This window comes from Xenopus laevis, chromosome 5L, assembly GCF_017654675.1.
Source record: "Xenopus laevis strain J_2021 chromosome 5L, Xenopus_laevis_v10.1, whole genome shotgun sequence".
NCBI lineage: Eukaryota > Metazoa > Chordata > Amphibia > Anura > Pipidae > Xenopus > Xenopus laevis.
This window is the reverse complement of record NC_054379.1, coordinates 26,565,631-26,582,868: the sequence shown is the minus strand read 5'-3', so window position 1 is coordinate 26,582,868 and position 17,238 is coordinate 26,565,631. Positions and strand designations below refer to the sequence as shown.

The window sequence follows — 17,238 nt, the reverse complement described above, 5'->3', positions numbered from 1 at the left end:
AATCTACATTAAAAGTTACCTATAGGTCATGTTGATCATTTTTCACTGATAGTTCTGTTTTTGTAAGTAATTGTTACTTGAAGTTCCTAAACCTGACTGTTTTGCCAACCTGACTGTCCCTTTTTAGCCTGACAGTTAGAGATTCTAATTCTAACAGACTCCTGCTGCACAAATATGGCAGCCCCCTCATAGAGGAACATGGGGGTAAGAAAGGTAATGTAAAAGCATCTGCCAAATATTTTTATGGCAAAATTATAAATCGAATGCAAAGACAATAATATGTTAGATATAAAAAAAAAAGTTATTTTCTGGTGTCAGCATCTCTTTAAGCCAGACTAAGATATAATTATTTCTTATTGGAAACAAAACCAGCCTATTGTTTTTGTTATTTTCTAGTAGATTTAAGGTATGAAGAACCAAATTACAGAAATATCTGTTATCCGGAAAATCCCAGGTCTGGTGCATTCTGGAAAACAGATCCTATACCTGTACCAAATACTGTTTTATTATTACAGAGAAAAAAAATGACAGAATTATTTTTTAGAGTGTATGGGAGACGGCCTTCCCATAATTAGGATATTTCAGTATAGCGGGATTCTGGTTAATTGGTCCTATCATAATGAAATTCACCTATTTCTGCTGAAAACCCTGCTTGCCATTAAATATCACCTTTTTGCCATTTTCAGCTTAAAATAAGTATATTCTATCAATATGATGTCTCGTTAACAAGACTTTTGGGGATAATTTGCTTGGATTTTATAAATTGTTTACCCTTTCAGAAACAGATGATCTCACTGTGAATGTTGATTCGTCCTGTGCCGACATATACAGGCCATGTAATATTTGCTGTAATTGCCCCTAGTACAAATATGACCTATGCACTAATTGGGGGATGTAAACATGCATTTATTAGAACACACAATACACACAGGTTAGAAAAGAACTGAAAATTGTCATTTTGCGCTGGCATTGGACTGAAAATGTCTATAGTTTAGTTATTTCTATAATTAAGTAATCCTGAGATGGAGTCTCCAGTTTTAATAAATCCTAAAATGTTAGTTTTAAAAATAAAAGAATTTGTTTGGAAGTAACCATAATAACCTCCTGCTGAATAATTACTTCTATCATTGGTTCTGTGTGTATCCACACTGACGTGGAACAGAATACAGGGGGTAGGATAAGATACAGAAAGGGCCATATCACCTTTAAAGGGGTTTTTTACCTTTGAGATAACTTTTAGTATGATGTAGAGAGTGATATTCTGAGACACTTTGCAATTGGTTTTCATTTTTTATTATTAAAGGCTATTTAACTTTTTATTCAGCAGCTCTTCAATTTGCATCTTAAACAATCTGGTAACTAGGGTCCAAATTACCGCAGCAATCATGCACTGATTTGAATAAGAGACTGGAATATGAATAGAAGAGAGGCCTGAATAGAAGGATCAGTAATAAAAAGTACGGTAACAAAAAAAATACATTTGTAGCCTTACAGAGCATTTGGTTTTAAGAAGGGAGTCCGCGACGCCCATTTGAAAGCTGCAAAGTATCAGAAGAAAAAGGCAAATAATTATAAAACTATAAATAATAAATAATGAAAACCAATTGAAAAAGTTGCTTAGAATTTGCCGTTCTTTAATGTAATAAAAGTTACCTTAAAGGAAAACTATACCCCCAAAATTAATACTTAAGCAACAGATAGTTTATAATGTATTAAGTGGCATATTAAAGAATCTTACCAAACTGGAATATATTTTTCCAGTAAATATTGCCCTTTTATATCTTTTGCCTTGAACCACCATTTTGTGATGGTCTGTGTGCTGTCTCAGAGATCACCTGACCAGAAATACTGCAGCTCTAACTGTAACAGGAAGAAGTTTGGAAGTAAAAGACAGAACTCTGTCTGTTAATAGGCCCATGTGACCTAAGAATGGTTTGTTGGTATGTTTGTGTGCACAGTGAATTGTACGATCCCAGGGGGCGGCCCTTATTTTTTTAAAAGGGCAGTTTTCTATTTATGATTACCCAGTGGCACATACTACTAGAAAAGTATATTATTATGAAAATGCTTTATTTACATGAAGCAGGATTTTAACATTAGAGCTGTTTTATGCAATATGCTGTTTGGGGGGTATAGTTTTCCTTTAAAGGTGAAACATTCCGTTTAACAATAATAACAACATTGTCTGTTGGTCAGTGAAAGGGTCATGGAGGGCTGTATCTTTAATGCTCTGGGCCCTTGCTGCATGATATGTCATGCCGAACTACCAAGGCATATGTGTTTGAGTGGCACTCCTTCACTCTAACTATTTAATACAGTATGGGATCTGCTATCCGGAATTACGGAAAGGCGGTCTCCCATAGACTCCATTTTAACCAAATAATCCAAATTTTTAAAAATGATTTCCCTTTTCTCTGTAATAATAAAACAGTAGCTTGTACTTGATCCAAATTAAGATATAATTAATCCTTATTGGAAGCAAAACCAGGCTATTGGGTTTAGTTAATGTTTACACAATTTTCTATTAGATTTCAGGAATGTAGATCCAAATTATGGAAAGATCCGTTATCTGGAAAACCCCAGTCCCTAAGCGTTCTGGATAACCGGTCCTATACCTGTATTAAACAAAGCTTTGCTGCAGAAAAAAAAAGTTTGACATTTTGTCAATTTTGTTTAAAAAAAACAAAAAAAAAAAACAGTCTTTTCTCCATTTAACCATCCGCACATGGCTGATTTGGGAATTGCACAAAGGTCGCTGGTGAGCTCTAGTTGACTTTGTGTACAGAGCATGGATTAGCATTACATGGTCTATTTTGGGAACCTTGTGGGATTGGTGTATCCAATTATGAACTTTCCCTGGGCAGTCATGCGTCTTCAAATGTTAAAAGCAGAGGAAGTATCCCTCAACATTACCCAGTGCCTGACATCAAGCCTCTCTCACTGTTGACAGTACAGGAAACTCTAATATAATCATAGTTTTCTCTTTTTTTCCCCTCTTGGAAAAGAGGCTTGATAATAGGACACCAGAGAGAATTGGGTGTAAGTCGTGGACTGATAATTGCACCTCCAAAGGAGGAATGAAAAGTTCCTCTGGAGCACTTTGATCCGTCAGCCTGCATCGCTGCTCAATGTAAAATGAACATTTACAGGCAATATGATGAGACTCGGCAAATAAGCCATAAATTGCATCGTTTAGGTATTCTCGTTAATTCAGGAAACTTCTTCCCCCTTAAGGATTAGCCTGGAGACCTTAAATTAAAATGTGCAGCCAACTTCTGCAACTAAATGCTTTTTAGGGGAACTTGGAGACCACACATTAAGTGGAAATAGTTGTGCATTGGTTTGTGCAGGTATAGGATCTGTTATCCGGAAACCCGTTATCCAAAAAATTCTCAATTACAGGAAGGTCATCTCCACAAGAGAGAATCTTCACAACTGCATGGGTCCCCTAAATCATCCTTACGTATATGAATTCAGATATTTCTGTATTCCTAATGCGACAAAAGAACTCTATTAAATGCAGTATGTGAACCATTATCCGGAAACCCGTTATGGGAAGGTAATCTCCACAAGAGAGAATCTCCACAACTGCATGGGTCCCCTGAATCATCCGTACACAAATGTTTTTCTAATTCAGACATTTCTGTATTACCAACAAAAGAACTGTGTTTAATACAGTTATCGGATCTGTTATCCGGAAACCTGTTATCCGGACAGCTCCAAATAACAGAAAGCTAATCTCCCATAGACTCCATTTTATCCATATAATCCAAATTTGTAAAAATTATTTCCTTTTTCTCTGTAATCATAAAACAGTACCTCGTACTGTATCCCAACTGAGATATAATTAATTGTTATTGGAAGCAAAACTAGCCTGTTGGGTTTAAATTATTTTTTAAGGGAGTTAAGATTTGGAGATCCAAATTAAGACCACTTATATGGAAAACATGTCCCAAGCATTCTGGATAACAGGTCCCATACCTATACTTTGTTGTGTTCTGCATGATGTTTCAGGTGAGGCATGTAGGGGTTGTGTTGAGACTGGGCTTATTATAAATAGAGTTGCCACCTTGCCGGTATTTCGCTGGCAGGTAACCCCAGCCAGTGGCAGGGTCGGGCAGGTATTACAAATTTACCCTCTATGTACTTGCCAATAAATTTGTAAAACCTATTTGTTTTGCCTCTGGCCTGCCCCTGTTCCACCCTCGACTCCCCTTCAGCCATTATCTCTTTTAATCCTTCTCTCCCTGATTCTGCCTCCTCTTTGGCTACCAATAGGGTTGCCACCTGGCCGGTAAAAATGCCGGTTGATCCCAATTTTATTAATACGGAAAAAACGTAAATATATAGGAAGGCCTGTATTTTTTTCCAGAAAAAGTGGCAACCCTAGCTCCGACCCCCATTTGCATTATAGCCACACCCCGACTCCCCCTCCATCTATCTCATTATCTCTTTTAATCCTTCTCTCTCTGATTCTGCCTCCCCTTTGGCTACCAATGTCCCAGCTCCGCCCCCATTGGCATCATAGCGCACCCTCTGTCCCACCTCCACCACATGGGTCGTTAAAGGGATACTGTCATGGGAAAAAACATTTTTTTCAAAACAAATCCGTTAATAGTGCTGCTCCATTAGAATTCTGCACTGAAATCCATTTCTCAAATGAGCAAACAGATTTTTTTTATATTCAGTTTTGAAATCTGACATGGGGCTAGACATATTGTCAATTTCCCAGCTGCCCCAAGTCATGTGACCTGTGCTCTGATAAACTTCAATCACTCTTTACTGCTGTACTGCAAGTTAGAGTGATATCACCCCCTCCCTTTTTCCCCTCCAGCAGCCAAACAAAAGAACAATGGGAAGGTAACCAGATAACAGCTCCCTAACACAAGATAACAGCTGCCTGGTAGATCTAAGAACAACACTCAATAGTAAAAACCCATGTCTCACTGAGACACATTCAGTTACATTGAGAAGGAAAAACAGCAGCCTGCCAGAAAGCATTTCTCTGCAGGCACAAGTCACATGACCAGGGGCAGCTGGGAAATTGACAAAATGTCTCACTCCATGTCAGATTTCAAAATTGAATATAAAAATCTGTTTGCTCTTTTGAGAAATGGATTTCAGTGTAGAAGTCTGCTGGAGTAGCACTATTAACTGATGTGTTTTGAAAAAAACATGTTTTCCGATGACAGGATCCCTTTAAGGTGGCAACCCTGATTATAAATGGCAGCTTGGCCCTTGGCATTAACCAGTTTGTAGCAATTTCTAACCTAGTTGAGTATCATTTTGTGTGGGGGTTAGGGCACTAGACTGACTCAGAACCCCCTAAACATGAGCTTTTCTGCTAAACTGGGTGTCCTATTCTGGTGAATAGAAGAGTCTGTTGGCAGGCATAGGTTTGTCCTACAATCGGAAACAACTTAGGGGTCTATTTATTATACTATGTAAAACAAAATTTGCCAAATAAAGGGTGTGAAAAGTTGTGTAAAGTAAATGGTGGATTTAACAAGGTGTGTTTTTTTTTTTACGCCATGTGAACCCCAGATTTGCCGCTGTTATTTTACACTGCTTCAGGCCTTTGTAAGTAAGTTTTGGCGGAATTTGCTCAAAGAAAATGCACGGAAAAAAATTACGCTATTTTTATGCCTTTTTTTGTTTTTTATACGTTGATGTGTGGCGAATCATTCTGGCGAATCATTCCGCCGTTTTTTACAGCACAGAATAAATCTGCCCCTTAGTGAGTGTGATTAGTGACTTCGTGACTCCACTACACATTTAAAACTAGCGATGTCTGTCTATATAGTTCAGTGTTTTACGAAGAAAATCATTTTTAAAAATGCAGATTATTTGACTAAAATGGAGTTTATGGGAGATGGCCATTCCGTAAAGTGTAGCTTTCTGGATAAAGGGTTTCCGGATAACGGATGCCATACAGTGAGTTTTGCAGAAACGTTCCTCAGGGGTGGGAGAGCTGTTCTCTGGTTGAGCACAATGGTGTTTAAAAGGCCCCTCGTGTGGGCAAAAAAATGCTAACGACCCCTTAAAATCATGTTGGCCTGAAAACGTTTGCCAATTACATGATATGTTAGAAAAATCAAATCCAAAATAAAAACCTAAAAAATGGTTCATTAACTTTTGACTCTGAAAGCTTCTCTGTTTTACACAGGTAATCAAAATGTCATTGATTTTCTTTGCCTTGCACAGCTTATTTCCATCTTCTTTGCTAAATGAGCCGCTGCAAAAGATCTGCCAATTAAATATATTGGCAAAATCTAAAAGCTCATTTCTAATATATAAATAAAGAGAGAGAGAGACTGCGAAGTGCTTGAGATTAGAGAAGCCATCAAATGCAAGAAAAGCATGTATATATTACTGAAAAATCCTTATAGCTTTAGTTAAGACAATAAATGAACAACTACCCATGGTCTGCTGTTTAGAATTCCAAGTGTGAGTTTTCCCTGTTGGGTGGTTTCACTGGTGTAATGTCCATTGTTCTTGGAGCCATTGCAGCAAGCCAACCCTGTAAGTTATTAATGGGTTGAGAATATGTCTTGCCTCTATATAAGAGTTTGCCTATTACATTTGGCTCCTACGCTGAGGGACAACGTTCCTAAACATTTATAGGAAAATAAAGTTTAGTGAAAGTCTATTTCCTGGATTTATTTTTTGACACGTTTCCTTCGAGAGCACAAAAGACGCCCAAGAAAATTCTTCTCGAGTTGAGCAAGGTTCCCATAGGCTTCTACTGAACTGATTTATGAACCCAACTTGTGGAATAAGTCCACTTTTTATAGTGCCAAAATGAAAATAGACTAAACTGTCTCGATTCAAAGTGGAAAAGCGGGGTTTAAAGTAAAGAGTTATGAAGGATAACCGGGATTTTGGGGAGGTACCGTAGTACCATTAGAATATGCCTGGTGTAACCTCCTGCAAATCTTTAGAGGAGATGATCTGTGTTACATATATGTATAGAAATTATGTATCAGTCAGGCCTTCATAGGGCGATTTATACTCCTGGGCTACTGACCAGTGACTGCCCCAGACTTGCAGATATTTTGATATTGGAGCTTGGCTTGGGAAAAGCGGTTGAAAAAAATGGCTGACTCTATAATTTTCACAGTGAGGTTGTGGAATGCACTGCCGGGTGATGTTGTGATGATTCTGTTAATGCCTTTAAGTGGGGCTTGGATGATTTCTTGGACAGACATAATGTCAATGGCTATTGTGATACTAAGCTCTATAGTTAGTATAGGTATGGGTATATAGAATTTATGTGAAAGTATGGAAGGGGGTGTGTGTGTGGATGCTGGGTTTTCATTTGGAGTGGTTGAACGTGATGGACTTTGTCTTTTTTCAAGCCGTTTTATCTATGTAAAAACCCCCCTTGGAGAGCCCAACCATTGGTCAGGGTCCTCAGATATACCCAGCCCACAGATATGGGAGAACATTGGTGTATTGGCCATTCAGCCATAATTTAAAGAAACTGTAACCCTTAAAAGTGGAAGCGGCTTAAAGTAATGAAATTAAAATGTACTGTTGAGCTACACTGGTACAGCTGGTGTATTTGGTTCAGAAACACTACTATAGTTTATATAAACAAGCTGCTGTGTAGCCATGGGGGCAGCCATTCAAAATTGAAAAAGGAGAAAAGGCACAGGATACACAGCAGATAACAGATAAGCTCTGTAGTATACAATGGGATTCTTTAGAACTTACCTGCAATTGACTGTGTATACTGTGCTTGAATGGCTGCCCCCATGGCTACACAGCAGCTTGTTTATATAATCTGCAGTAGTGTTTCTGAAGTAAACACACCAGTTTTACGAGTGGAGGGCAAAAGTACATTATATTGTCATTCCTTTAAAACACTTTCATTTTTGTTGGTGTTACTGTTTCTTTAAATATATAGAAGATCACATAATTGTTTCCCCCAAAACTTTTGGATGTATTCAGATCCTAACTGGCCTTAAGATCATCTACTATCGCTCCAGGTTGTCCCTGGGGTAGAGGGTGTAGTCTTACAGATTGGGAACCAGTGTCTGAATAGTTTTAGATTACAGCGTTAGAGGTGCGGGTAGGAGAGGAGTAGGGTGGCAGTAAGCAAGTGCATGCACCCAGAGAAAATGTCCTGGGGAGAACAATTCAGGTTGTCTTTACATGAGGATACCATGCATTCATGACTAGTGGTGGGCGAATAAATTCAGCAGGAGCGAATTAGTGGCGAATTTCCACATTTTGCCACGGGCAAATGCATTTGCAAAAGTCCTGTGAAAATTCGCCACTAATTCGCGCGTTGGAAAAGTCGTTCACATCAAAAACGTTGCGCGTCAACACTATTCGGACGCCCATTGACTTTAACGCCGGCGTCAGAAATTTAAGAGTTTCACGAATTTTTTGCCGTTTTGCGAATTTTGGGAGAAATTCGCCCATCGTTATTCATGAGATATGCAATTGTTAGGCTGCTGTCTATTGCTTACAGGAGACATATAGCAAAGCTTAAAAGCCAACAAGCAAACGTTCAGCACTCGGCAAACTTTACATTTTCAAGAGGGTTCAAGTCACACGGCGTCACCACTTCAGCAAGTTCCAAATATCACAATGTAAAGACAGCACTATCAAGGGAATATATTAAAAAGCCTTTATACCCATCACATGACTTTTGATCTGGAAAAATGCGACATCTCAGGCCAGTACTCTGCCTTTTTAAAACCTATCCTAATCTTGTAGGCAGTATTGAATAATATTAGGGCTAAAAGGAAATCAGGCTTCCAAACCAAATTTGATAAAGAGGCTCAAATAACAGAAACCCCAGTCAGCCAGCTCAGCAAAGTAGTCAGACAGATCAGCGCAGGAGAGCAGGGGGCTAGGCTTAGGAAACTGTCAGAAACCATTAAAATCGTGAAAAGTCTGCATATTTTTTAATTGATGTATATTGCAAAGTTGCTTGAAATTATGTTTACTTTTTAGAAAGCTTAAGTTATGTTTGTGTGGAGTTCACCTTTAATATTCTCTTTTAAAAATGCTCTTATATTGGAGCTCCCTTTAGATCTTCCACGCTCCCTGCCTGTGTTTCAAATGAGCAATGTGCGTTTCCTAACTGTCAGATGCACAGTAGGACAGGGCCAGCCAATCACAGCCCTGCAGTCACACAAGCAAAGGCAGGCTTCAGTTCCCTATCAGATCAGCCTAGCTGCTGATTGGTTCCTAGCCTACAGTGCAGTGTGCTGAGTGCTGCCGGCATCCCTGCACAGCCTGGGTAAGGAGGCAGCAGGAAGTGGTACAGATGGGCGGGACTAGTAGGGTTTTCACAGAAATTTTCAGTAACCAGAAACTGCAGTGCATTCCTTCCAGAAGTTGACCTGTTTACCAATATTTATTGAAATTGTAAATGAATTAGGACCTCATGGAGCCCCTATACCTCCTGTGCCCCCTACAGCCACAGGGTCTGCTTCCTCTGTAGTTATGCCCCTGATTCCTTCTATATTTGAGAGCGTATAATGCACTGGCACATTCTTGTTTTTTTACATATGTCTCCTTTACAGTGCAATATTAATTATTTTCTTGCATTTTGTGAAGGGCTTAAAGAAAGTGCCGAGCAAATGGTTAAAAGCAAGCTGGACGGCAAGGACCAACAGACTCCATGGGAGAAATACCTGCAGAAAAAGAAAGACAAAAGGAAAATGAAGAAGAAGAAGGATAAGGTAAGTGAATTCAAACATTGATTGCATTAGCCCAGAATATTTAACACTATTTTACTGTCCTGTTTAGTGATCCTTATTTAAAAAGGTACTTTTCATAGTCTGGTAGCGCTGCCATTCTAAATTAGTCACCTTTAGCTTTGTAAAGTCAATGTAAACCTGATAATAAAATTCATGTAACATTGCTCTTCTAAGTAGTTTTCACAAATGTTTTTCTAGTTCTCAAGATATTAGCAATTTTATACTTCTTATTGAATTAAAGCAACCGCTCCACCTGCTATTCAGTTCTGCCAAGAAGAAAAATGTATTTAGAAGGAGAGGCCCCCCTTGCGTCTATCTTTTTTCCCAGTTATTAGTTTTACACTCAACTGTTCCTTTAAGCGCCAAGGCCAGACATCTCCCTGAGCTGCACAAACTGTGTACGACTGAGGCCACGTGTTTTCATCTCCTCCTGGCAGTCAGATTGAACATCAATCACAAACATATGTGACAGAGTGAAAAATACGCTTGTTACTGCTGTAGCCATTCTCACCCTTTGATCCTTTGTTTTTGTTATGTTTCGGAATCTTGGAGAGGCCTCAGAAAGATCTTTTTTTTTTTTTATGTAGGAGAATATATCACGGGATCTGAAATGATTGCCGGGCTGACCGAGGCCCAGGGCTGCACAATTGCAGCAAATCCCACATAAATATCTCCCTCTTTATCTCTCATTTATTTCATATTCTCCCCTCCCCATTCATCTTGCCCTCAGAATGTGTTAGCCATTGTGCTTTCCATCTTATGCAGTGATCATCACATGTGTTTGCAGCAGTCGTTATAAATAATGAGCCTTAATTAGATCACTTTCTCTTTTATTTACCACTCTTGGCATTAGTAATCCAGAATTTCTATATAAGGGCAGAGACACACACTCAGATTCGGGCAGATTAGTCGCCTGCCGACAAATCTCCTCTTCTTCGGGGCAACTAATCTCCCCGAACTGCCTTCCCGCCAGCTGGAATGTAAATCACCGGCGGGATGGCAGTCGGAGTGATCAGTTTCCTGGTGAGGCAATTTCGCACGACTTCGGAAAACAAATCGCTCCAAGTGCCATCCCGTCGGCGATTTTTCAATTGCGGGGATATTAGTCACCCCGAAGAAGATTCTCCCGGAATCTGACTGTGTGTCTCTGCCCTAAGTGGTCATTCTTTATTATTTTTTATTATTTGTGTTTTTTGAGTTATTTTGCTTTATATTCAGCAGCTCTCCAGTTTTCAAATTAGGGTCCCAATTCCCCTAGCAACCATGCACTGATGTGAATAAGAGACTGGAATATGAGTAGGAGAGGCCTGAATAGAAAGTAATAAAAAGTAGCAATAGAGTTGCTATTTTCCCGCATTTCTCTGCCATTAATCAAAGGCAAATTCGTTCATAACGCTGCGACAGATTTAAAGGGGTGGTTCACCTTTAAGTTAACTTTTAGTATTTAGCAACTTTTCAATTGACCTTTTTTATTCTTTTTTTTATTATTTTGCCCTTTTCTTCTGACTCTTTCCAGCTTTGAAATGGAGGTCACTGACAAATGCTCTGTAAGACTACAAATGTATTGTTATTGCTACTTTTTATTACTCATCGTTCTATTCAGTCCCTCTCCTATTCATATTCCAGACTCGTATTCAAATCAATGTGTGGTTGCTAGGGTCATTTAGACCCTAACAACAGGATTGCAGAAATTGCAAACTGGAGAACTGCTGAATAAAAAGCTAAATAACTCAAAAACCACAAATAGAAAATGAAAACCAATTGCAAATTGTCTCAGAATATAACTCTTTACATTATACTAAAGTTAATTTTTAAGGCGAACAAACCTTTTCAACACTTTTCTGATGTTTTTCCAAATTTATTTACTGTTAAAACCATAATGGCATTGACTTATGTTTATACCTCTAACAAGCAACTGTTTGGCCATGTCCTATTGCTTTTGTCAGTCAGTTTATTGTCTATATAACACTATATATCAACAGCATCTCTAGCCATAAAAGAATGCTGCTCTTTCACCCTAGGGAGACGTCACTGTATAAATGCAAATAAGCAGGGAAGGAATCGGCAGGATGTAAAAAATACAGCAAAGCCCTGTATTAGTCGTGAACTACTTGTGTACTGAAACAGAAACATTTTAGCTTTTAGATGTTGGAAGTGGCCATTTCTATCCCAGCAAAGGGATTAAATACAATGTGTTGGTTTATTATCACAGAGAAAAAAGGAAATCGGTTTTAAAAAATTCCATTATTTATATTAAAATGGGAGACAGCTTTCTTGCTTCTTCTGCATAGCAGGTTTCCAGATAACAGATCCCATACCTGTACAGGTATAGGATCCCTTATCTGGAAACCTGTTATCCAGAAAACTCCAAATTACGAAAAGGCCATCTCCCATAGACTCCATTTTATCCAAATAATCCTGATTTTTTTAAAATAATTTCCTTTTTCTCTGTAATTAAACAGTAGCTTGTACTTGATCCCAACTAAGATATACAGTAATTAATCCTTATTGGAAGCAGAACTTGCCTATTGGGTTTAATTCACATTTATATGATTTTCTAGTAGACTTAAGGTATGAAGATCCAAATTACGGAAAGATCAGTTATCCCCATCATCAGGTCCTGAGCATTCTGGATAATAGGTCGCATACCTGTATTTGTTTATGTGACTATCCTACAGTGCTGTACAATGAGGGTGTATACACCAACCATACAAATACTGGCGGATATAGGAGATACAGGCGACCCCTATGTAATTCTCTAACCCTCTTCTTTCTCTTTTCAGCAGCATCAAGAAGAAGAAGAAGAAGAAGAGGAGGAGGATGCTAAAGAAGAAGATGATGACGATGCAATACCTTCAGATGTGGATTTAAATGATCCATACTTCTCAGAGGAGTTAAAGAAGCCAGGTAGGGAATGAATAGGGGGGATATCAGTTAAAGCACCTCACCTGCATGCAAATAATACACACTGGTATAAAAGAACTCCCACGTTCCCCTTCTGCACTCGGCATCATTCTACCTCCTGCCCGGGGGAGACACGTTGCTTATTAATGTGGTTCTTCAGTGGGGTGACCATAAGCCAAATGCATTTTGATAGCAGCCTGTTTAACTGTCAGCAGCTGCCACACAGAATTAGGAAACACGCTGTGGCATTTATATCCCGTTGGCACGAGTCTTAGAATCTGTTAATGCAGATGAGCAGGATTGGGTTGCGAGATGCCGAACACGTTCTCACGCTTTTCTTTGTAGTCGCCTGGGGGGAATTAAACAAAAAAACAAGGTGAAACATTTATGCCCTAAGTAGTAACGAGTTGCACCAATTCACAAATAGCTCTGATCTGTCAACTGCAATTAGGCTTCTAGCACATGTGCATTTAACATGTGATTGTAGTCCATCCGGCTGCTCTCATATCAGTAGGAGTCCTTGAAGGACTCTTGCAGGGGCATCAGACTTGCCTTAAAAATATATTTATACTTGCCATGGCCATTCTATGGAATAGATGCAAGTGCTTGGTGCCCCTGCGAAGACACTTATCTGCTTGTATGTCCACTGTATAGAAGCAGGGGGATCAGCCACCATCACATACAAACACATACAGTGGGCAGAAGGCCTTTAACTAATGGAATCAAAACTCTGATTGGCTGCTGTGGATTACTTCCAGTTTAATTTGAAAGGGGGTACACCTAATGCAAATACTCTATCCAATGTGTAGTATATAGGGGTGTTAACACACACACACACACACACACACACACACACACACACACACACACACACACACACACACACACACACACACACACACACACACACACACACACACACACACACACACACACACACACACACACACACACACACACACACACACACACACACACACACACACACACACACACACACACACACACACACACACACACCATTTGTGTTGATGGTCTCCTTTGCGGCCATTCCACTTGCAAACAAGCCTCCCTTTCCTGTTAAACCTGCGGAGAATGTTAGAAGACCCTAAAACACCTAGCAGGCCATTATACTTAACTGTCCTCCAGACCAGTAACCACCACAGTTCACGGACCACCATCTGTCTGGAAACCAGCATACTGCGCACCATAGTAACCGTCCACATCTCACCAGTGGAGGACGGTGCAGTATAGCTGAGGTTTCCCACCAGTGAGTGAATGTAAGGCATGACTGTGAATCATTTGGCCTCTCTCTCTCTCTCTCTCTCTCTCTCTCTCTCGCTCTCTCGAAGAGAGAGATGCAGATGCTCAGGGTGTCTGCACTCAATCTTAGGTAGAGTAGAGGTGCAGGATCAATATTCATAATAGTCAGTGATAATAGATCGGCAAACTCATTGTGATGAGGTGTTTTTTATTGGTAACACAGCATTGTATCCGATGTTTCGGTCCCACCTAGGGGCCTTTCTCTGTGTATAAATATATATATATATATATATATATATATATATATATATATATATATATATATATACTACCCTCTATGCATTTCTCTTATACCTGTGCGTTTTCGGCTCTTGCTGGGGGGCCCCCCACATGTACAAAGTGAACGTTCCCCAATGACTTGACACAGAGTTGACGGGAGCCAATTGAAGTCTGCCAGTGCAACTGAATTTCCAGGATTCTGTTCCGCCCCCACGGAAAATGGAAGCAAAGTGCATTCCTCTGAGATCAAGGCTTGTTTTGCACAACTGACTCCGGGCTCAGCACATTCTGCTTCTCATTTATGTTGCGCTCGGTGCCAAAGCCACATGAGCAGGGCACTTGGCAACATCCAATGCATTGGGCCGTGTTTTTCTTTTAGTGACAAATCATTTTTGGGGAAATAATAAAGCCAAGCCAAGTTATCAGCACGTGATCCTCTCGTGGCGATCCTGATATTGGCAGTAGTACAGAAATCCCATGAGCTATAGGCATGTTCATTTAGATTATGTTTTGCTCATGCATTATCATTGCTCTCATTCATGTGTATAGGTCTAAAGGCAAAATCTTCCAGCAGCAAAAAGGATAATGTGTCCTCAGAAGATGAAGCTGAAAAGGAAAAACAGAAGGTATGTGAGTGTCATTGACCTAAGCCATAATTATCTCTGAAGCCTACGCATTTATTAAAAAGCTAAATCATGGGAAAGTACGGGTATGGGACTTGTTATTCAGAATGCTCGGGGCCTGGGATTTTCCAGATAACTGATCTTTCCGTAATTTGGATTTTCATACCTTAAGTCTACTAGAAAATCATGTAAACATTAAATAAATACAATAGACTGGTTTTGCTTCCAATAAGGATTATTACATATTAGTTGGATCAAGTACAAGCTACTGAATTATTATTAGGTTATCGGATCCATTATCCGAAAACCCATTGTCCAGAAGGCTCTGAATTACGGAAAGGCGTCTCCCATAGACTCCTTTGTAATCAAATAATCTAAATGTTTTAAAAATGATTTCCCTTTCTCTCTTTATTTTAAACTTTATTAAATTCAAATATACTTGAAATTCGACTGGGGGTTATTTATAAAAAAAATCAATCGAATATCTAAAATTCAGACAAATATTCTCAACCCGTAAAACTGGAAACAAATTTGATTTGTCAGGAAGGCTACTAACAGCATAAAAATGGCACCGGACCTCTCCCATTGACTTATACATGAACTCGACAGGTTTTAGATGGCGAATAGTCAAATTCGAGTTCTTAAAGGGCCGAGTGTGATAAATTTCAAAATTCGAATTTGAATTAAAACTCTAATTGAGTTTGGATAATTCACAATTTGAATTTGAGAGTTTTGGCCATAAAAAAAAATCGAAAATTAGAATTTTCAATTAGACCGTTAATAAATCTGCACCTTAATGTTGAAATTAACAGGGCAGTGTACCCCTTTGTTCAACATGAGTTCAATGAACGTCCATGCCCTAGGGTTTTTGTGATTTTCAATCACGAAAAATCTTTTTTTTTTTTATTTTTTTTTATTTTCTTGGGCTGTGAGGTAGGTAATTAAACTGCCAGAGAAAAAATAATCCCCCTGCATCAACTCCTGTTATCAAAACAGTCACAACAAAGGGTGGGTTTTGCAGCTGCAATTTTCCTGTTTAGCTCAAGAAATATTAATTAAAAAAACCACATCGATTTTTTTGTAATTAAAACAATCGGCAAAAAGTATGTCCATTGCACTCATGTTGAACATGGACGGGGGGGGTTTACTGCTGCTTTATGGGAGGAATCTATTACAGTGGTGAGTCACTGGGGTTCATTTACTGATATTTGTATTCACTATATGTGTGTTGCTTTTATTTGCGTTATGGCAGGTGAACGAGGAACAGGGTCCCTATAGAAAGGCTGGAAAACTCCAGTCAAGTTAAATACAGTAAAACCCCCATTTTATTTATTTTTCCATTGAATGATGTGAGATGCCTGTGGATTGCCAGCGGTACTACACTGTATAATTACTTGTATCACATGGTTATTTTCAGACGGGTAAACGCTGCACAGGCTTAAAATGTTCACTTATTTCACTGGGAGACTTCTTGTCTCTTGTACTTAGGTGAGTCCGCTCTAGTTACAGCTCAGCAGGGCAGGACACTCGCTACTACACAAATGAAACATGTCGGTGCCCGGGGAGTTCATTTTCATGACCGCTGAGGCCACAACCCAGTTATCCAATTAGAGAAACTTTCTGCCTCAAGCCATACCTGCCACATATCATTTCTATAGACGATCCCCAGATTGGAGCCACATACACAGGCCCCTTTGTGACCTTCACAATTTCCTTTCATATCAACATGTCCCCCCTCGTGCACTGGGAGCTTATTGGATTGGGGAGGAACTACTTGAAGAGGAGGGTCACGTGTTTTAAAGGAGAAGCAAAGGTAGAATTGAGGGGGTGCCAGGTTATTAGCACACCCCAGTGATTCTAGTTGTTTACCTACTACCATGAGTTGCCGCTCCTCCTCTTCAACAAATGCTCTGGCCTTGGGTACCTTTACTTGGGTGCCACCCTACCATTATGTTCGGCGTCCCAGACATCCCCTGTGCCCTTGAAGCTGGGTGCATGCGTGGCACTGAATTCAGTGAAGAAGTTTAGGCATAGACTTTAGCTTTGGCTTAAAGGAAAACTATACCCCCAAAATGAATACTTGAGCAACAGACAGTTTATATTAAATATTGGCCTTTTACATTTCTTGCCTTGAACCACCATTTTATGATTGTCTGTGTGCTGCCTCAGAGATCACCTGACCAGAAATACTACAACTCTAACTGTAACAGGAAGAAGTGTGGAAGCAAAAGACAGAACTCTGTCTGTTAATTGGCTCATGTGACCTTACATGTATGGTTTGTTTGTGTGCACCGTGAATCCTACGATCCCAGGGGGCGGCCCTAAAAATGGCAATTTTCTATTTATGATTACCCAATGGCACATACTACTAGAAAAGTATACTATTTTGAAAATTGTTTATTTACATGAAGCAGGGTTTTACATATGAGCTCTTTAATGCATTATCTTTT

General features: G+C 39.4%; 1 protein-coding gene across 2 annotated transcripts in view; it reads left to right on the top strand.

Annotated features, from left to right (window-relative positions):
- Positions 1 to 17,238, top strand: part of esf1.L (ESF1 nucleolar pre-rRNA processing protein homolog L homeolog) — a 35,885-nt gene that overhangs the window by 15,227 nt on the left and 3,420 nt on the right. Inside the window, exons 10-12 of one of the 2 annotated variants that reach the window (XM_018262798.2) lie at positions 9,577 to 9,701; positions 12,506 to 12,626; positions 14,715 to 14,791. In XM_018262798.2, coding sequence (XP_018118287.1) covers positions 9,577 to 9,701; positions 12,506 to 12,626; positions 14,715 to 14,791 — 323 coding nt within the window. Of the gene's footprint in view, positions 1 to 9,576; positions 9,702 to 12,502; positions 12,627 to 14,714; positions 14,792 to 17,238 lie in introns of both variants that reach the window. The other variant, XM_018262797.2, reaches the window with a different exon arrangement.